We start from the raw sequence: 22,679 nt of genomic DNA on the forward strand, positions 1-22,679 counted from the left end.
CAGTAATTTCTAGGTTAGAAAAATGAGATGTGATAGTAGAACAAATTGAAATGCATTGATCTCTTTGCGCAGGTTTGCGTATCTTTAGGCTATGTGAATATTGCAGGGTAAATACCACATTTATATTTCGCTCTCTCTGCACACACAGAGCGGTGGAATGAGAGAGCGAGAGAGCCCTAAAATTGTTGCTAGGCGACCTGACATCAGTACTTCATTCTACAATCATTCGGTTGCCCACGTGTGTGCAGGCTGCGTATAAAGCCAATGGGAGTGAATCCACTCTGCCTTTGAGTGGATACTGCTCGCAGGGCTCCTTTTTCAAAGAGGTGAAGAAAAATTGCGTCCTTGCGTCTAAAGAGAAACGGGTCCTTCAAACAACCGCCTAGCTAAAAAAACTGCTTCAGTGACTAGCTTGAAGTTTAGGAAAAGACACCAGATTCTAACGGCATTTTTCTGAAGGTTAATTGGATTGATGGGCATGAGGATTTTGTCACTGCCGGAAAGAAGAAACTTTACTTTTTTCATCCTGTTTCAAGGTCTTTCTCGAGTCTAAAATTATGTTTCCAAGTGAAGACTGGAACTCAAGTGAGCTGCTTAACAGCTCCATTGGAAACTCCTCGACGGAGGACACGGAGGACGAGGAGCATCCCTTCCTGACGGACGCTTGGCTGGTGCCCCTTTTCTTCTCTCTCATCATGCTAGTGGGGCTGATCGGAAACTCGCTGGTGATCTATGTCATCTCCAAACACAGACAGATGAGGACCGCCACTAACTTTTACATTGGTGAGTTGCAGCCAATTGACTTTTTTTCTGCACAAAAGCTTTGCGACCTTTATCTCATTAGACAACCTCCCAAAACATGTCTTAGCAGTTGAATGTTAAGTAATTTCACAAATAATTTTGCACAGGAACTGCAGTAACAGGAAGCAAACTGGAGTTTAACCTCTTGTTGGCTGTGTCGGTGAATTATTTATTAGTCACAGAATGATGTATGATCTAGCTAGAAGAATTATTGCATTTCCTCAAAAACCTCTTGAGCAAGACTGTGAGTTTAGGAAATGCCTTAAAATTGATGGGATCTGTATTAAATCCTCAATCAAAAAAGTCATAGTTACGATAAATGCATTTTAGCAGTGCAACTGTATTTGAGTTTTATCAAACTGTGCATGGAAGAAAATAAAGTCAGATCATCTACAGTGTCTCAAATTGATTTTCAGTGTCGCTGTCCGAGCTTGCATTTAATTCACTGCATTTTCACCTCACATTTCCACCATTTCTGTCTCCAATTATTTTCGACTACACAATATTTCAAGCACTGCCAGAATCCCTGTACCCCTTGAAGATAACAGTAATACGAACAGTGTCACCTCACATTCGCATTCACCTCACTTTTCCCACACCTCACAATCGAATGAAACTGATCATTCATTTCACATATATTTAATTCCTCAGCTAACTTGGCTGCCACCGACATCATTTTCCTGCTGTGCTGCGTGCCGTTCACTGCAACCCTTTATCCTCTGCCTGGCTGGATATTTGGGGACTTCATGTGCAAATTTGTTGCTTTTCTCCAACAGGTAAGCAGAGCACTTCAGGGAACAACACTGCACAAAGAGGCATCGTTAAAAATATGCTATTTTTTTTCTTTTGTGTAGTGTAAATGTGCCATCTCAGATTGTTTTGAGGACAATGGCCATACCATCAAAGTCACTGTGAAATGAAAAGTAAGAGAAAATAAATGTTTAAAGATCGATGCTGATAGGATTCTGGACTTCAGTCTAGCACTCGGCAGTGTCCCCCAGTAACAGTAAATGGATTTGTTCACTAATTAAGATCTATAATATAGTCCGTTTTGAGACAGACAGGATGAGTTTTAGAGTCAGGGGCAGCTCAAGATGAACTCATTGTGACATCGCTATATGGCCATTAAATGAAAGTCGTGTCACCTAATTCATATTCATGACCAAATGTTTGACTTTTCCTGGTTACAAGTAGCCTACTTGGGTTGTATTGCCTTGCGTACGTTTATTAAATATCCAATAATTACTGTTAATAATGCAAATAAAAATGATTATTACACTTAGTTTGAATAGAGAAACAAATTATATACATACATTACAAATTATAGATAGAAATTCAAAACCAGTGTAGCTGCTTTAGTATGAGAGGTGCATAAAGATTCCATTTCAACGCCTATATCAAAAGCAATGTTCCTCTCTGGACAAGCACGTTCTGACTGTCTGGCAGAGACAATGCTGCTTCTGGAACTGTGATGAGAAAAAAAAAGGTAAAAAAGCAAGCTAGGTGCACTGAAAAAAAAACGTGCATTTGTCTACATTTAAAATCCCCAAAAATAAATAAATAAATAAAATTAAAAATTGCATATACGTATAATTCCAGTCTGTAGTTTTCAGATATATTCCTTTCGCAAATTATGATTTCACTGCCAGATTATTGATTAAAAAAGATTTATTTATGTGTTAATTGACATAGCACATAACAAGCTCCATACATATGGCTTGTGCTTATTAGTACTACATTTTAATGCATTAAACCCTTTTTTTTAAACATTATGGGCTAAAAGTGCTAGTGCCCCCAGTGTTTAAGGTAAGTAACTAAAAGAAGCAAAATTACTGAACTACATTTTTTAGTAGCTTTACAATAGTTACTAGGTATAGCATTGTTTACCATATTTTTACAGTGAAATGTCAAGTAAAAGTCAAACAATGAATACATAAACAGAAGATATTCTATACTGTAATAAAATTTGTTTTTTTTAAATGGCAGCTGTAATCGAAAACTGTAAAGACAATTTTATAGTACAAAACTGTAATTTACAAACAATAACTGTGGAAATATCAGTCTACAGTTTAGCAGATTAGAGGGTTTTTACTTATTTATTTGTGACTTCTGAAAACTACAATTAACAGCATTTTACTTTAAAATGATTACATTAAATTAATTTTTACAGTTTTCCTTGTATAGTATTTAAACATACTGTTAACCTTTTTATAGTGTTTTTACAGTACATTAGTTACAGTATAGTATTAGTTATAAGTAATATTAATAAATAGTAATTGAGACTCATTTACAAGTCCTCGGTTTTGGCTCAGAAAAGTTTCGCTGTAATTAAATGATAACAAGCTACCTTTTAGCTACCAAAACACTTATCATCCTTACTTTAAAACTGTAACTTGTAGCTTGACACTTCAAAGAGTTCCCAATAACAGTGTTCTCTCAACAACAGCACATAAAAAAAGTCATCTGAGAACTCAAACAGTTCCATTTAAAACAACTATACAAAATATACATCAAAACAGAAAACCACCACTGAACAGAAACACACTAAGGACATGTTTTTATGTTTGTTTTTTTACTTTACATTTGTGTGCACATGAAGGAAGGATTCTTTTAGTATGGCAGTTCGACATTATGATTCATCCCTCATTTCATGTAGATAATGGAAGATGTGAGTCAATCTTTATCCGCTGCCTTGTGAGAGACTGCATCGGCCGAACAAAAAAAGTAGGACACAGTGTGTTTATAAAAGCTAGCATTACAAACATAGGAAAAGAAAACTGCCTATGTGACCAAAGGGATATGTCAGCCCGCCAAACTTAGACACTCTTTTCAGCTATACTTTGAAGTAAATTCACTTAAGAAGCAATGTTTCGGGGCAATTGGATCTAAATAAAAATTGACTTGAATAATACCAGCATTCCTTTTTAGTTATATTTAATTACAGCTTGCGCGAACACCAAACAATCGCTGTGGGAGGAAAACTGCATAATTTAGCAGGTTTTTTTTTTTTTTTTTGCTCTTGCTGGGTTTTTCGTACAGGTTTGTTCCAAAAGCGCTGTGAATCTTATCTTGTCGGACACACGGGCCTCCTCAGATTGAGGCCAAGCACGCATATTTTGTTTAATCATTAGATACCTTGCACAAAAGACGATGGGATGGAACAGCTCTTTGTTCACACCTGTTGCATCAAAGAGCTAAAGGATAGTTAAGCTTGCATAAAAACACCCGGCACAATGATTGACTTTATTCTCTAAAGCCTCTCCTCCTACCTGATTCTTTTCATTTAAGATGAGCAATCAGGCACTTCAGTTCAATTAATTCACCAGACAAAACCACAAGTGAATGGGGCTATTTTTTGTGTGTCTAGAATTAATTCAAAAGGCGATGAGCTAAAGACTGGCCTGCACTGAAAGCATTGTGCGGATGTGTCTTTGATGTGTTAGATTTTAGATTAGTTAAATCCAATTTTTCGTGTTTACTCTGATGCATTGGAGCGTGTCTGTCTTGCATGACCTCATAATGATATGAACACAAGATAACAAAGGATTTGGCAATGCGTAGGTGACCGTACAAGCGACGTGTATCACTCTTACGGCGATGAGCGGAGACCGTTGCTATGTGACTGTGTACCCTCTGAAATCCTTGCACCATCGAACCCCTCGTGTCGCTATGATTGTTAGCGTCTGCATCTGGATCGGTAAGTCATTTTGTTACAATTATATATCACACACGCAAAACGTGAAAAATATAAATAATTTAATTAATGAGTAGTTTACCCAAAAAAGGTAATTACTCCATGATTTACTCACCCTTAAGACATCCTAGGTGTACACTTGGTGCTTCAAAAGGTTCTTCACGTCGATGAAAAGTTCGTCAGATGTTAAAGTTTCTTTATGGGACCAATTAGACAGATGGGTTATTCTATGGCAGTGGTTTCAATACTGCGGCCCGCGGATGAATTTTAAGCAGCCAGCAGCATGTCTATTAAAATATATTAGAGATGGGCCACCTAGCATCATTTAGAAAATGTGCAGTTTCACAATGTCACCACAAGATGACAGCACCAAATTTTAGACCAGACGTAACAGTGAAAAGCGAGCAATAACAATTCGATAGCTCGCATCTTTTGTTACACGAGAATTTCTCGCTGTGAGAAGCGTTTGAGTTTGGAGCAGAGTTTTCCGTACAAACCACAGATTCTTTGATTTATAGTAGTTTAAAGACATTCTTAACAACACAGACAGAAAAAATAGGAGAAACGTTGTGTGACAACAAAACACTAAGAATACGTTTTAATAAACCACCCACATTTACAAGGGATTGACTTTAGTAACAGTAACTGTGGTAACGTGGCAGAACATAAATGTTTTAATGAACATCTATGTTATAATTATTATACGTTAAAAAAGGTAGGAGTATTTAAAGATTTTTACGTCCTCAACGAAACTCTGCTACTGCTACTGCCAACTCAAACTATTGTCATATGTATATATATATATTCAGTGTGTCCACTTTGTCGAATCCGGCCCCCTGTTCTATGACAGCATGAAGCACCTTTATTTTTAAGAGTATATTTGACTTTCTTTTTTTCAGACAAATACAATCAGATCTACAGTACACTACACCAGTGTCCTGCTTCATCTGCTAGAATGGTATTGTGAAATTGCATATGCGCCAGATTACCCTTAATACATTTCAAACAGGGATATTTTTCTTACAAAAATGGATCAATTTGTTTTAGGAGGTCTGTATTCACCTCCCCAAGAGCCATGCGGGTCATTTTTTTATTATAGATCGATGCATTTTATTGAACTTTTAAAAAAACTATTAAAAAATAACACCCACCAAATATAGCTTCATATGGATTTGTGTAGAAGAAAGTCATATGCACCTAGAATGGCTTGAGTTGAGTCAATTATGGGATCATTTTCAGTTTCGGATGAACTATACATCTTTAAAAAAATGTCCAGGCTCTTCCGAGCTTTATAATGGCAGGGAATAGGGGTCAGTACTCATAAAAGTACTTCGCACAGCCCAGGAGTTAACAAAAGCCTTCTAAAGTGGAGAAAACGTTTTAACCGCAATCTCTATAGCTTCAAAATCACAACCGCTAACATTTCAGCGTATGACGTACATTCTGTTATTTTTTTTGTTTGTTTGTGTAAACTTGCACTAGATGGACTCAGCATCTCAATTTTTCATTTAATTGTTTTATGTTTTTAAATGCAAAATGTGTTCAGCCCACCAGTGATGCACATGGGTGATGGAGCCATTGATATAGAACACGCTCTCTGCGTGAGACAAAAGCAGCGAAAAAGAATGCTTTGTCTCGAGACAGGTTTTTCAAAGATTTTTTGACTCATGCACAAGATGCAATCAGACATGACATAACTGTCAACGGTCTGGATGTTTGTTTACGAAAAAATTTAAAAACAGAGGAACAAGACTGCAGAAATGCATTATGTGTGAATCGGTCCAGACAATCTCTTTATTCTTTCCAACGTTGTTCGTCTGTTATCTCAGCCCGATCTCATTAGTATTCATACACAGCAATTAAACACACGTTATATTAGGTGGCCTTTGCTACTATGAACTAACATTAATCAGTTGAGACAATGCATTTATTGTGTACATACATTCACATTGCACTTTTATATCACAGATACCTGCATGCAATAATCTATAATTCATTTCCATAATTAGAATTACACCGTTGACCCATTCCTTTCAACTTACCCCACCTTCAAACCTACCCCTACCACCAAATCTCTCCCTAACCTCACTCGTATCCGACCTTAGTAGTATTTTGCAAGAAAATATGAACAAAATAATGGAACTTATTTTTTTGACGTAAGTACATAGTTAAGGCCACATAAAATGGGATTAAATATAAATATAGCATATATGTATATATAATAGTAATATATATGAACTAATTTTATGTATTGTATTTATATACATGCAATGCATCTACTTTGCTATACTGTACAGACCAAAACATGCAATTATCAGAAGTAGTCCCACAGGGTTTAGACGTTACTTGACTTTTCTTCTTTTAAACAATTAACCACTTTGTAAATGCATGACGCCACCTAACTGCATTTAACCCAGAATACTCCAATTAAATATTTAAAAATGAAAAAGCACTAAAATTCTCATCGTTGGTTTTTATTATGCAACAAGGTTCGTTCATCCTTTCCATACCAATCTTCCTGTACCAGAGGCTTGAGGACGGCTATTGGTACGGACCAAGAAAATACTGCATGGAGAGGTTTCCATCAAAGACCCACGAGAAAGCTTTCATCCTCTATCAGTTCATAGCCGTATATCTACTGCCTGTCATTACCATCTCCTTCTGTTATTCCTTCATGCTGAAGAGAGTGGGACAAGCCTCCGTGGAACCTGTGGATAACAACCATCAGGTACGATCGTGGGTAACAACCATCAGTGATGACACTCCACTGAATGGATATGAAAGGCTATATGCGCTTTAATCTATTATTCAGGTGTATATCCTCCCGAGAGGCTGTGAAACATCTTGGTTTCTTTTCTTCTCTTCAAAAGTAAAGAAAAAGAGGAGTTGTAGTGGTAACCTTTATTTAACAAGGTAAAATAAAAATTAGTTAGGTGCAAAAATAAATTCATAAATAGCTATACAGAGCTTTGTACATGCTGCACTTAAATATTTATAAAATTAGCTATATTAATATAAAATATTTTCAATTAAATAAAAGAGTGTTCCTGACGTATTAAATATTTTGCAAAGCATTAAGTCATCTGGTTTAGGTGTGGTACAGTTTCACATAGGCGGTGTCCGAAACCTAAAGTCATGACTTTACAGGCAGCATTTTGTGTATGAAGGTTCCCCAGTAAGATAATTACTTTCTAATAAAAAAATACAAAAAAAGAATCCATATACAGAAAGCCACAAAAAATGATTCACGTTTTAATAATGCAATAATGTTAACTTTTCTGGAAAAAGACTAAAAAACTAAAATCTGAAGAAAACAAGGTATAAGCTTTGATGAAAAACAAGCATACATTTAATTATTATTTTTTTTTTTTACAGAATAATTGTTGAAACAGATAACTATTAAACTATTTTACTCTAGATATACTTTCACGGCTGCTGAACTACAAAAACTACAAAAAGTAATGATATTACTGGGCTGAGACGTGCCTTGGACACATCAGACAGCTGAAACATTCACATTTGATTCGGGCCCTTTTTTTTCCTGAAGCTTGGCGATAGGGTTCACACCTATGCTTCACAGTTTTTCAAGCAGTGTCACAAAATTCTTTACCAGACTGAGATTTGCAGTGTTTTCTCTTTGACAAGAAAACCAGTCTGTGATAATGAAAAGCCACCTCACAGCTTGATGCTGCCACCAGCATACCTCTCTATCAATACAGAGACTTTTTGAGACATGGGGAATATATCTTTCCCACACTTTCTCTTTGAATTCCAGACTAAAAGCTGCTAAAAGCTCTATCTTATCTGAGAAAAAATCTCCCACATTACAGCCGAGTGACCTCTCGCTCACTCCTGAGTCATCATATACTGCTTTTTGGCCAGCAGATGTTTACACGAGCTTAAATGTCTTTTTAGTGAGTTTTCAGGAACAAAACTCTGAAGTTCCTATGGAGTTAGATATAATTTAAGCTGTGCTGTGGAATCACATTTGGATTTTGTATTGTACCATTTTCCTAATGAATGCTTTTGTTTCATATTATTTTCTTTGCTGTTTTATCTTCTTTGCGATGGTCTATACTGTTCATCTTCATCATGAATAATGATTCTGCTGTGGGATCTTAATCCAGAAAATATTTAGTAATTCAGAGATCAAACTCAACTGGTTTTATAACAGAAATTGTGAGTGCTTTATTTATCTGGGTATAGTTACAACAGCATATTGCGGTTTGGAATATTTAAGGGTCAGTGATTAATAAGGATGTCTAAAATGATGAAATATAGTCATTGTATTCATGTTGCTTTCATACCTTTTTAAAACATATTAACAACAGATTAATAGTGTTAAGGTAAATAGTATTTTAACTAGTTAAAATAAAAAATACTTTCCCTATACATTATTAAAAAAAAATCATAAAATAAAATTTATTTTAATATCTAGAAACAAATACCTTGCATTTTTTTAAATTATGATTATCAGGGGATATGAAATTTCAAGTTTTCTTAGCATTACTTATTATTTTTTTATAAAAAAAAAAAAAAACCCAAAAAACTAACAATATCAAATGTCATACACAAAACGTTCTTGCCTGTCACTTATCTAGTACATCAGATTGTACAACACTGTTCATATTTTAAAACTAAATTGTATTTATTTTAAATGTGTAAATATGAATGAAGAATTATGCAAACTACTTATATCAACATTACTTTTTATTACACTTTTAATCGCTTCGCTTTTTTTTGTTTTACTTTAAACCGTACGAAAACTGTCACAAGTTCATTTGAAATATGAAACTGAAAAAAAGAAAATTCAAAAAGAGGTGCATTCTATTCTATTTAATGCATGGTATTTTTAAAATATATATTTCTTAACATCCAAACAGATAAGTTTCTGTTTCAGATTTCAGTACAATAGATTAACAAAGAAATGTATTTCGTTAGAATAACTGAAATTCTGCATACTAATATGTGCAAAAATACGTGCACTTGTCAGTTTTATTATTATTATTTTTTTTTTAAATCATATATCAGACCCATGCCTGCTAAAATCTTATCAAAACCTTGTTTATTTCAGGTCCACCTGCTCTCAGAGAGAACGATTTCCATTAGGAGTAAGATTTCCAAAATGGTGGTGGTCATTGTTGTTCTCTTCACCATCTGCTGGGGTCCCATTCAGATCTTTGTCCTGTTCCAATCTTTCTATCCCAACTTCAAAGCCAACTACGCAACATATAAGATCAAGACATGGGCCAACTGCATGTCCTATGCCAACTCCTCCATCAACCCTATTGTCTACGGTTTTATGGGCGCCAGCTTCCGCAAGTCCTTCAGGAAGACCTTTCCCTTCCTCTTCAGACACAAAGTGAGAGACAGCAGCGTCGCCTCCCGCACAGCCAATGCAGAAATAAAGTTCGTAGCCACGGAGGAGAGCAACACGGAGAGGAAATGAGAGCAGATGACACCTCAACCACGAATCCGTGCCAACTGTCTAGTCGCCGAAGCGCAGACTTCCCTCGTATATAAGGGTTATATTCAGTTCGCTGAGTTGTGAAAAAATGTTAATGTGGTGCAAAAGGCCATTTAGGAGGCAAAGAACTGCTGAAGTGCACATAAATAATTACAGCTGGAGTTAAGTAGTATTATTTGATACTGACATCGAACAGCTCTCGTGATTGGCCCTGCTGTGTTACGAGAGCGTGCGTTTTTAAAAGCTGTATGGAAAGCTGATTTTACAGGGCGTAAGTTCACGGACGGGGAACCGAACGGATGTTCTGCCAAGCAGCGGAGATGTGTAGGAGCTTGCCTGAGAGGATGTTGACTAAATCAAACATGGCAACTGTTGACTCATCTATTGTGTTTGACATACACACGACACCTCCCTGCGCACACTTCCTCGTGAAGAACCACTCCGAACTGCCCTTCGTCCGTTGCATTTCTATATGACACGGCTCGACCTGAAGAGGTATACTCACAAGGTATAGACTCTCTGAAAGCACACCACTTCTCAAGATTGAACGAATGTTGATCAAAGCACAGAATACATTATGCCACACCTGACAGCAAGGCAATTGAGATTATACTAGCATAGACGCCGAGGGTTAACAAACACGCGTGAATGGAACTGAAGATGATAAAGAAAATGTCATTGATGCGATAGATGTGAGATTTATTTTATTTAAAGAAACGGATGCAGCGTAATTCTTCAATAACAAGGAGCTTTTCGATGAGCAATGTTAGCAAATGTATAGTAAGCACAAGCTGCTGCAAAAATGTTGGCTGGGGGCACGACGGTGAGAAACGTCTATCTAAAAAATTAAAATACATTTATTTCATACTAAGTATTGTTTAAATCTATTATCATATATACTGACATATTGCTCGACTTTATTTGGCAAGTACATTACATATTTCTTAATATTAAGCCTAAAATGTATTTTAATGTCAATTGATGAGCACTGTGTGATCTTTGAATAATATCGGTGTTTAAATGCAAGGTATTCAAAGTGTACCTGAAGTGATACTTGCAATAGTCCCATTTGAGCACAATCAAGTATAGTATCTTTTAGTTGGACTTCAGCACTACTTTTGCACAATTAAGTAGAAAATATGTTGTTCCAATTCAGCAGACTTTAAGTCTGCCAGATTAGTATAGTAGAAGTACAATTGCAGGGTATTTTTATTACATAAATATATAAATTTCCTTGCATTATACTTGGTATAAATAAATGTATTTTTGATTGATTTCAGTGCATTTATTTTTCTCTAGAGTAGTAAATTTTGACTTTTGACTATATTTTGAAGTGCACTGGAATAACATTTTCTGTGTGAACACTGAACAGCCACTTGATATGTTAACACTCATGTGCAAGATGCTGAAAAAGCAAAGCAAAGCTGAGAGGCAATTTAAACAGAAAGCATATTTGTGTGTGTGTGTGTTGAAATACATTAAACACACAAGGTCTAGAGGCACATTTTTTTTAAATTTCACTTTTTATTTTAGATGAGAAAAAAAGTGAAATATGTACGAACAAGATTACAAGTAAACAAAGGACTTTAGAAAAGTGAAATGCAAAAATGCTTTCTGTTTCAATGGCCCCTAAATTCTCAGTATCTTAAAAAAATAAAAATCTAAAAGACTTTCAAAAAGAACAGGTTTTTGTGTTGAAAATTGTTAGACGCAAGCAGTCAAATTTGAAAAGAAAAAAAAAAAAACAAGATCTGTGAATGCGTTTTTTTGAAGCTCTTTTAACTTGCTTTTAAAATGCTTTCAAGCGTCTGCTAGACAGTGCAAAAGCACAATGGCTAAACAGATCTCTCTGGTGCATGTTTGCATAGAAAAGCAGTTGAAAAGTAGCACAGTGAATTGCAAAATGCGTTCTGTTAAAATGGCTCTAAGTTTTCTGTACCTTGACCCTTGAGGACATCTAAATGAAACACAAAAACAACGGTCAAAGGCTTTAGTCTAGCATATGTTTACATCGAAAACGATTAAAAAGAACGTGAAGAGCGAAATGCATTCTGCATGAACTGTCATTTACATATTCAGTGTTCTGGATTTATTAAATGAATACCATCCTCCAAAGCTTTCCGAATGTGCCCATCATTTTGATGTAATAATTGAGGTAAAATGGGTCTTTCATTCACAAATGGCAATACAACGTGTCTACAGGGTAGATTTATTTACCATGCTAAGTGAGAACGAATTCAAAGGGGAATTAAGTGTGATTTTGTTTTGTTAGCGTGCGCTAAAGCAAAGCTTGCTTAATTACTTTTGTCTAAAGCAGAAATAGATGTCTTATCATTAGCATTTGTGAAATGTTTTGACAAGCAGAGCTAAGTAGCTAAAAGCTTTTCTTGAAGTGCTGTCGGTTTAACCTTGGCATTAATAAATTATTCAGTATCCTACAAGCATGGTCCTGTTAGCTCTATAAATGCCTTAATGAATTCAAATCTGACTGGACTTGAGTAGCTTTGTTTGTCTTCTTCCTATTTTGCCCGTTTTATTTCCATATTCCTCGGTTGTTTAGGAAGGATTTATTCAGTTATGGATTTGTAGGATACATGTAAAAGAGACTGAACCGTTTTGTGTCTAAATGTCCTGTCTATTAAAAGATCTTATAATCAATACAGCGTGCATTTAGATTTTTTTTGGTATCTACAAATGAGTTTTCAAATGGATTATCACTGAACTTTATTAAGCGAACGCGAATTTGCATAAATAAATTTGCCAAATCTATTAATAATTCTTTGGCTTGTTCCGGTGACATCAAACAGATATTTAATATTCGCTGCATAATGCGTCTTTAATTACCATGTAGAGTGTATTGCTTTGAGAAATGGCAAGGCAAAATCAAGCAGTTGGACTGATGGACTAATAGCATGGAAATAACCCCATGGTGCCACCTACACAGGCAGCCAATTATTATCTTGATCAGTGGGAAAAGGGGCAGGAAGTGCGTAATCAGTCCTGCTATTTCAAAGTGCTAAACTAGCATCTGTCCTCTCATTGGTCTAAGGTCAGTAAACAGAGCAGAGGCACTGCAATAGTTTAATTCACTTGAAAACTGTGAGACGCAATGAGTCATTCTATTACACTCATAAAGAAGCTATCTAGCTAATTTATTCAGAAAATAATTAGCCCAAACCATTGAAATTTCGCCTCAGACATCTTTAAAATGTCACCGGCAGTTTTCAGTGTCTTTTATAATTTATTCATGCCAAAAACATATAAACTAGGTAAAGGTTGATGTTACGTTCCTAACACAGATTCTGTAAAACTGACAGCGGTGCCACATAAATGCAATAATCAGTGAAAATGTTTTATTATATATAATATAATATAATAATATTCACATAAGAGAACACATGGAATACACAATTTAATAAACTTTGTAAATGGGTAAAAATATTGCGACAAATATCGCAGTAATTTTAAACCAACACTTCACCGACATAGCAAAAGTAATAAAACATTTGTATCTTTGAAATGCTAATCTGTACCTCTAAATTAAACAAAAGGTTTACATTTATGTAAGATATGATTTATTGCCAAAAACAAAGAAAATTTTTCTTCAGAAGAAAACTATGCATTACCTAGATTTCACATTTATTGAATGCCGCACTTATTCCTGCTCTCTTCTAAAAAAGTTTTTTATGTCAGACACGATGAGGTTGTCCACTTGTATTGGGGTAAACACTTATCAGAATTTTTTCTTTTCAAAGCATATATTGAGAGGTTAGACATCTCGATGGGCACAGAGAGACTGCCTCTGTAATCACTCTCCAGTGCACTCCCTTGCCACTGAAGTGTTTGAGCGTGCTTGGAATTTGATGTTGATACATTTACATTGCAGTAAAAATTAAAACATACCGCTTGCAGAGGAAAATATGGTTATGCTAAGAAAAAGTTGTTTTTTTTCACTTTTGTACACCATATTCTTGCAGAATTTATGAAGAGCAATAACATTTTTATTTCTAAATCATAAATTATTATTACTGAATGGTTAGTACTAGATTTCAGCGCTCCAACGGTAACTCCTCGACACACTCAACATCACTGTCAGCAGTGTCCTTCAGGTTTCTGGATTCAATCTCCCGGAGCCTGTGGGAGACTTATATTGATGTAAAAAGCTTCAACATAGCGTGTACTTCCTTCAGCAGCTGAGGAAGTTAAACCTACCGCAGGAGCTTCTGATGCAGTTCTGCTCAGCAGGCACTGAGTCTGTGCACGTCTATAGCTGTCTCGTTTGTCTCAGCGACCGAATCAGACAAAAATAGGCTACAACAGACAGCCAAGACGACTGAGAAAAAAGATCATTAGTGCTCCCCTGCCTGTCCCTGTTCACTTCCAGAGTGAGAACACGGCAGGCAAAATCATCTCTTTCCTGTCGACCGTTTTTGGTCATGCAATCTCTTTTACGAACAGTTACGGTCCCCGCTAAGGTTTCTTGACAGTATAACACATTCATTTCCTGTGAAATATGTAAATTAATTTGAGACATTTACTAAACCATCTGCGTGATATCCAACATCTTTTTATATCTTGTTTGATGCTGAAATCTCCCTTTTACTTCTACTCTACATTGTGAATATAATTATTATTCTTTTTAGCACACAACTCTATACATAGAAACATTGTAATATAATTGAGTTTGTATTATTCAGAAAACGGGTCAGTAATCAGCTATTGCAGTAATCAGTTACATAGAAATAAACTAGAGGATTTTGATTTTGTACCACACAAAAGATGTTCCGATGTTTACTTCACTAAATCCAATTTAAATTCATGTTTTGCACTCTTCAATACACTTTTAATGGAACGTATAAGTTCGCTTCAAACTGGAATTCTGGCAGAATATCCCGATGTCCGGAGCCGTTGAGAACGGGTTGCGACACTCCCATAGGCTTCCATAGGAACTGAGGAATGCAGCAGTAAATAGTGTCATGGAGCAGCCAATAGTTCCAGTCTATTGAAGTCTATTCATTTCAGTCAAGCACACGAATCAGAAAGTTGAGGAAAATACAGCAGTTTTGGGCATTTTAACGCGTTAGTTTACCTCTCGGAAATCTAGCAAGTACCTGTAGCTATTTTATGAAACACGTTATAGTTACTGTTTTATTTTTAGACAGCAGGTAGTTGCTATAATTTAGAATTAGATAACGTGAGAAACACATTGATAGCGATCATAACCAGTTAGTTATAATATTATTACATTTTGAGTCTTTCTGCAATTTTTCCCTCCTTGTAGGAAGTTGAATGAGATTCAGTGAAGGTATACAAGGTATACCTAAAGGTATACAAGAAAGAGTTTATTTATCTGCTAATTGTAATATAATAAACATATTAAAATATATTAAAATAATATTATTATTGCTGTCTCTTTATCACCTCCAATCACAAAATGAAACGTCAGCCTAGTTATCAATACAATCAATGCACATGATTGGTTAACAATCACTAGAAATTGCTGCAAACATAATGAGGCTGCTGTCTTTCTTACTTAAGCCCACTCAAACATAAGAAAGTGCGAAGCTGTTTGAAACTATTGAGAGCTCCATGAACCACGTGACAGCACGCCGGCGAGATTACAGCGTGTCGCAGCTCTGATTCACAATTAACAGGGCACTCACGTTCGAATATAACAAACGTTTGAAGCGATAAGAGATACATGCAATAGATACATAATCTAATAAATATCATAAATCTAAACTTATAAAAAGGAATAATAGAAATTACCTCTGTATATGAGCACAATAAAACTCTCTCTGGTTGAAAATAACTTAAATAGTAGTACATTTATTATATATATATATATATATATATATATATATATATATATATATGTATGTATGTATGTATGTATGTATACCGCATTTCAAATTCTGTGAGCGTTTACATTCTATTTCAATCTATTTGACTATTTGCTCTATTAGCAAGCATTACGGCATTTTATTCACTGGCAGAGATTTGTCAGCAGCAATAATTTTTTGCAAATACATTGAAGAACCAGCTCTGCAATTCCATTCTGTGCCCTAAGAGGGAAGCAGAGAGTCAGAGACGCCTAAAAATAAGACGCAAGCAATACTGGGGGAGGTAAATGAGAACAAACATCTACATGGAGGAGCTTTTCCATCTTTATTTATATCATTGCTTTCACCCAGTAGGGAATATTTTTCAAATGGTGTTAAAGGGCAAGAACGTTTAAGATGTCTAATTTTCCAAGCTTTGAGCAGCAATCAGAGACGCAGGACGCGGCTGGTCTGGAAAACCTCTAACCCGTATAGCTGACACCTGTGGGGGACTCGTGTGTATTAGAACACCCTGCAGTGTCTAATCACAGCTACCGTTTTGGCAGAGCAGACAATTTGAAGTAAAGTGTTTAAAGCTAAGCGTCTCCCTGACTCCAGACCCTTTTCTTCGCCCGCCCGAACAGACAGACGGAGAGAACTGGGGCAGCTGGAGTCGTGTTGGATTTGGTCTTTGAAGGGGAAAAATGTTGTCAGCACAGAGACATGGCACCACAGCAGCACAAAGAACCCATTCTACGCGCTCTTTGTGTGTGAGAGATGGTGTGTATGTAAGCATGTGTGCTCCACCGCTCTGCGTCACAACACGAGCAGGAAACCACTCTCGGCCTCTGGCACTGCGTGGTCTTTACCGAGGCGGGCCGTCTGGGACCCTCACAGCAGCCTTAATGAAACCCAATAGTTCACCCAACTAAAAATAAACTCGCCCATATGGTCCCAAACACAACAGTATGTACATATGGCAAGAAGGAGGTTTGTTTTTCTTTCTGCAGGTTTATTTGAGGTAAAATTAATAGTGCGCCCCCTGAAGGCACATTACTCCATTACTACTGTCTAACTTAGGTATTAAACACTTTCTTTGTTGTTATAAGTACATTAAAATGTTGCTAGAGGATGCGCATTTACCTGCATGAGAAATAAAACGTAAACTAAAATTCTGTAGAAGAACGGATAAGGTATCGATCAGTTTCCTGCTTCCAGTTTACAGACATTTCCTGTAACCTTTAAACACATCACTCACACAAAAAACAGTTAAAACTATTTCAGTACGAAAATTGGTTCATATTAACACAGTACTTGGAGCCATAGTTTTATAGTGAGTTTTTAATATAATGAATACACTGCTAACTGAACTTAAATCAACTACAGTATATTACGTGTAATGTTTTAGTAATGAGCTCCAGAAGCAGTATTGCCCTTTTTCCTACCGTGGAAAACTGCTTCTCACGATTTTCCTATACTATGCTTGCAATAGACACACCAGCTAAACTTTAAATTAATTATGCATAGAGTTCATCAATAATAATAAAAAAAGTGACAAACATCATTATCAACAATTAGGTTTGTCTGCTGTGCATGGAAAATGTCCATCACATCACTTACAGTAAAAAAAAAATTATTAATAATAATAATAATAATAATAATAATAATAACAATAATAAATAATTAAATGTAAAAATACTTTAATGCAATATAATAACACGCAATATAATGCAATATAATAAATACATACTAGCATTTATAGTGGAGAAAGTTTCTTTAAAATACTAACATTTTTGTTACATTAAAGGGTTACTCCATCCCGAAATGAAAACTTTCCTGTGAGAAAATTGTATGGAATGTTTTGTATGGAAAGAAAAGAAAAATAATGATTTTATTCAACGATTCGATACTCTCCAAAATGGTGCTACGGTGACACCACAGTAACAAATTGTTGAATAAAATCCTTCTTTTTGCTATCTTTCCGTACAAAACGTATATTCTCATAGTTTCATAACATAGCGATAGGACAGTCACAAGCCTCCTGGTTTTCACCCAAAATATCTTAAATTGCAGTGCGACTAACAAAGCTTTTACAGGTTTGGATCTTACGGGTAAGTAATTAATTACAAAAATGTTGGTGTGGAGTAATCCATACAGGAAAAAAATGTTTTCTATATCATTGCTTCACCAAAATTCCTTCTGGAATCTTTCTGTTTTTTTTAAGAAGGTAGTGTCTTAACACCAAACAAGCATGAGGCTGTAATAACAGACATGCCCGTCACTCAGATTGAGCATAAAATAAAGAGAGCACGATCATTCCTTCTAAAATATTTAGTGCTTCAGTGCAAAACAATCATTAGTTGCAACCCTACTCTAAACCTAGGCTATTATTCCCTTTCCATACTGACCGTGTTAGGAATTCTAGTGCTTGCAGTGGCACCTGATCTGTGTGTGTGTGTGTATGTGTGTGTGTGTCGGGGTTACCGATCCACCTGGCGCAGGTATTTGCAGTGTGTCTGCCAAGAGACACTTAAAATGCAGCCGTTCAGTCTAGCACAAACACGCTCGTCTAGGCGCTCGTCAGACACGGACAACTGCCTGCCACGGAAAAGAATGGGGGATGGATGAGGCTGTCGAGTGGGCGTTGGATTTTCTAGTTATCATCCTTTACGACACTCCCTTTGAAAAAGATGACATAAAAATGGCTGTCTATCACAATCGACAGAAGTTAACCTTGGATGCTAATTCACAAAAGCAAATCTCACACTCGTTGCCAAGCATCTGTAGGAGTCGAGTAATTATAGTAGTCTGCTGCAAATTTCACATTTCCTTGCCAGCTGAATTTTCTCCACAGAAGTTTTTTGAGTCGTGAAATTAAACAGCGCTCTAAAAGATGTGACAAAGCAGCTGGACTCGTAGCGAGGAATGGTGAACAGATTTACCATGGCAGTGGATTTCCTCTCAAAGCTGGAGAGATGTTCTTCAGTGACCCCTTCCATTCGGCTTAAAATGTGCCTGACTGCCTTTTCAGAACAACGCCACCATCATCTCCAGTAAAAACAAACACGGCTTTGGAATACGGGCAGTGCGTGGAAACAAGCGCTCTGCTATGGCTACGGCCCAGGTAGCGAAATTTCTAATAAAAGCTTTATGCTGTGGTTAAAGTCACTAAACGGACACCGGCTACCATTTATAAAAGAACAAAGCGACATAATCACAGCAAATAAATTACAGTGTTCGATTGCTCGTTGAGATGATAAATAGCACCGCGGCACTTCAGCCATTATTTTTGATAGTATAATAATTACTCCAGGTTTCCATCTGGGTGTACTGAGAAGAACGGCACACACCTGTTTTTCTGGACTTAAATTTATGTTAGTCTTAAAGAATTTACCAGAGAAAAAATGAGATGCAAAATGTTTTTTTTAATGAATTTCTGGCATTTCATATCGAAAGGGTTTACAACTAAGAAAGCTTTAAATGAGTAAAGACTGAAGGCTTCTCGATTAAAACAAATATATATTACATTTCGTAAAGTTTAGTCATTTTAATTGTACGGAATTAATTTAATGTAGGAAATTAATTAATTGTATGTTATTTTTATTGTATGAAACCAAAAATAAAATAAAATATCAGAACAATATATTTGAAAAACAATCCAGCGACCAGAATTTTCTTAAATTGGGTTTTAGTTATGGCCTGAATTAAGAGATTGGCTGTCTTTATATTTCAGTAATAAACAGATGTTATGAGGGTCCTTTTTCTATCATCCTCTTCCAAGAAATCTAATTAATATAATTTCAAAAATAGGCCAAATGTATTTTCAAAACAGCCTCTCTTGCAGGAGCAGCATGGAATAAAAGCAACTTTTGTGCGCTTATGACTCATTAAACACAGAGAAGCGATAAATTCAGTAAACTCAAATCGAGGTTAAGCCAACAACAGAAATTTTACCTGTTTGCCTCGATGAAAGTCCGCTCTAAAATTGCTGTTGACATTTCAAGGCTCATTTAAATATGACATATTTTGATAAGTGTACGGTTTTGCAGGATATAAACATTTCTAAAGAACTGACTGAATTAAAAGAAAAACGAACGAATGAAAAACAACAATAATCTAAACCCAAACTTCTGATTTATAATAGAATTTCAGACAAACGTTTTCTTGGCAAATAACTGCCTGCAAATAAAGCCAATTTCTGTGCTTGAGTAGGGATTAAAACACCTTTTTTTTTATCTATTTACACACTTCATATCATTTCATATGGCTCTCAAGTAGATAATATTAGCTCCTACAGTGTGCATACAGATATCAGCGCTCGTTCATTAAATGTGCTTTAGACTTCTGTACACGCGGTAGAAAAGCGGGGCGAAGTCAGGCACCTAAACTGCAGAACAGAGATAGCTGCCTGATGTGCACATAAAACCTATTTATTCAGCCAGTGCATATCCTCCTAATTATTCTAGTAAGTCTTAAGCAGACTATTTAAAGGTGCCACAGCGGCTGACATTTAACAGCCTCCAACTGTTTCACATACTAAGGACAATAGGTTTTAAATGCAGGGAATGATTAATAATGTTTGTCAGGCAGTCTTAAGAAAGGCATGTCTCGTATCGCTGAAAACGACACTCCTCTTCACATCAATAACGACCGCTGCCTGAGCTCTCGCACACGCACAGACACATTTTCATGTAATTGAGTTTCTTATGACAGTGGAGATCAAATTCATGTATAACTTTATATAAGATTTTTTTTTTTTTTTTTGCACGGCCTCCTACCGAGCCCGGTGAAATCAGAGCTACCGCTGCTTCTTCCTTTTTGCATGATAATCTAGAGATTGTTGTTTTTATGTATTTGCTGGTTGAATTCGTGCTGTGGAATGGAGGGGAGTCATACTTCACGGATCATTGTTTGTTCCTTCCTGTGTGAGTCATTATTGTACTTCACTACGGCGTCTCATTATGAGCTGCGTGACTTGTGCCCTCTGGATTAAGTGAATCACAATCATTTTTGCCCAGTTGATGCATTATTTAGTTTCCCACCAAGCATTCAATTTTTATTTGTATGGAGCGGACTGAATTGCACTTTAGGCATCGTGCACAAGGCAAGGTTTTCATATGCCAAGGCACTGCAGAAATGCGCTATTTGCAGACATTAAGATTCATTTATTGTGTTTTGTAGTGCTGGACCACATGAGGTGCTTAAAAATGCTTTTTTAAAATGTACAAATCAAACAAAGAATATTGAAGTATATATATATATATATATATATATATATATATATATATATATATATATATATATATATATATATATATATAAATACACACACTTGCAGTGTCTTGAAATTATTTACATGTGTATACATTAATGTATTTATATAATTAGATTAAAGATAAAATGTAATATATAAACAAAATATGTTTTTAAATATATACATGCATATGTTTGATGAGTTTGCATGTGTCAAAGAAAAACATTCATTTTGGAAGTGATTAATTGTTTGACAGCACAAATATCATATATATATATATATATATATATATATATATATATATATATATATATATATATATATATATATATATATATATATATATATGACTTTCTGAGTTTCTTTGTACTTTATGACATTTGCTTTTTTCTGCACCATTGCTTCAGTGTATTCCAGTCGTTATACTCCCCATTAATTCAATGTTTTGTGCAATTTCTGTCCTAATATTTTTTCAGTGTATGAAATGCAAAAATACGCACCTTTTCAGAAGCAGTGCTGTGCTTTAAAAAAAAATAAATAAAAAAAAAACCCTGAATGCCTTGCTTTCTATTTACTGCTCTGATAGTTTCATCACTCATGCAGCTGCACACATTGTTTAATATGTAATCATTTCAGCTTCACAGCTGCACACTATATTCTTACACGCATCATTCATACTTGTTTAGACCTCCAGATGAAAACTTATTCATAAATAAATTAAAAAACAAATCTATACTGCAATATTTTGGCCCAAAGCTCCTTCATAAATAATTAGTTCTCCTTTGAACGTTCTCGTTAGAGTAAAAAAGCATGGGAGAATATGAGCCGTGCTCACTTAAGGAGCAGTATTCTTGTTACCCAGTGACTCATTCACCTTGAATGGGAACATACTTCACATCTGAGTCACTGAGGTTACACCCCTTGACAAGTCATCAAGATTGCACCCTCGGCAACACTAACTCAACCAGTTTCTCTGCAGCAGTCTGATGCTGCTGCCACTACGATTTCCACACCCAAACTATCTTTTTCTCTAGAACCTATTTTCTCAGGGAATAAAAACAACATTTAGAAAATGAAACGCCAAATCCTGTTAGTTCTGTACACAATGAAAACTGGTCGAGCTAAAAGTAGTTTCAACTCACTTGCTGCTTTTGCCCACAAGCACACTGTTTCAAGAACGAACGTCGCCTAATACAAGACATCCTCCTGACGCTCTAAGATAAAGGGCTATTTTGCTGAAAGCAGCAAGATTTTGAGGGGAAATGGCCATGAGAGAAAATAGCGCTCATCATCCCCGTACCTCGGCGAGAGATTCAGCGGTGTGAATCACCAAAAACATGCTTTTGAAAACACCCTCTTGTCCTTCTCTTCCTGATCCCACTGATAATGCTTTTAGTCCGGGTGTAGACGCACATTATGCATATGATGCCAAACCTAATTTTTCTGTGCTCTAAAAGAGGAGTCATTAAAAGAAAGATGATGCCTTTTAATGCAATCATTGATGGATAAATTAAGTTTCCCAAGACCTGGTGATATAAATAATCAGTTAATTGTTTGCAATTACATGTCTGTGAAGACTTTGCAGGTGCTGAGTTACATGGCTTTGCAGGAAAAGACGGATAGTTAGAGAAATGTGGTCAC

The 22,679-nt window shown here is 35.8% G+C and overlaps 1 protein-coding gene across 1 annotated transcript; it reads left to right on the top strand.

The window, feature by feature from the left end:
- Positions 1-277: 277 nt before the first annotated feature.
- On the top strand, positions 278-11,641 carry kiss1ra (KISS1 receptor a). The gene is made up of 5 exons (XM_043254165.1): positions 278-783; positions 1,453-1,577; positions 4,363-4,498; positions 6,985-7,223; positions 9,570-11,641. Exons 1-5 carry the CDS (start codon positions 558-560, stop codon positions 9,942-9,944), a joined length of 1,101 nt encoding a protein of 366 aa, XP_043110100.1. The 5' UTR covers positions 278-557; the 3' UTR covers positions 9,945-11,641.
- The last annotated feature ends 11,038 nt before the right edge of the window (positions 11,642-22,679 follow it).

Source organism: Puntigrus tetrazona, chromosome 2, assembly GCF_018831695.1.
Source record: "Puntigrus tetrazona isolate hp1 chromosome 2, ASM1883169v1, whole genome shotgun sequence".
Taxonomy (NCBI): Eukaryota; Metazoa; Chordata; class Actinopteri; order Cypriniformes; family Cyprinidae; genus Puntigrus; species Puntigrus tetrazona.

Coding starts and splice junctions, on each gene's coding strand:
- kiss1ra (XM_043254165.1), top strand. CDS start 558: ATGTTTCCAAGTGAAGACTGGAACTCAAGTGAGCTGCTTAACAGCTCC. Junction 784..1,452: donor CGCCACTAACTTTTACATTG/GTGAGTTGCAGC, acceptor TTAATTCCTCAG/CTAACTTGGCTGCCACCGAC. Junction 4,499..6,984: donor TAGCGTCTGCATCTGGATCG/GTAAGTCATTTT, acceptor TTATGCAACAAG/GTTCGTTCATCCTTTCCATA.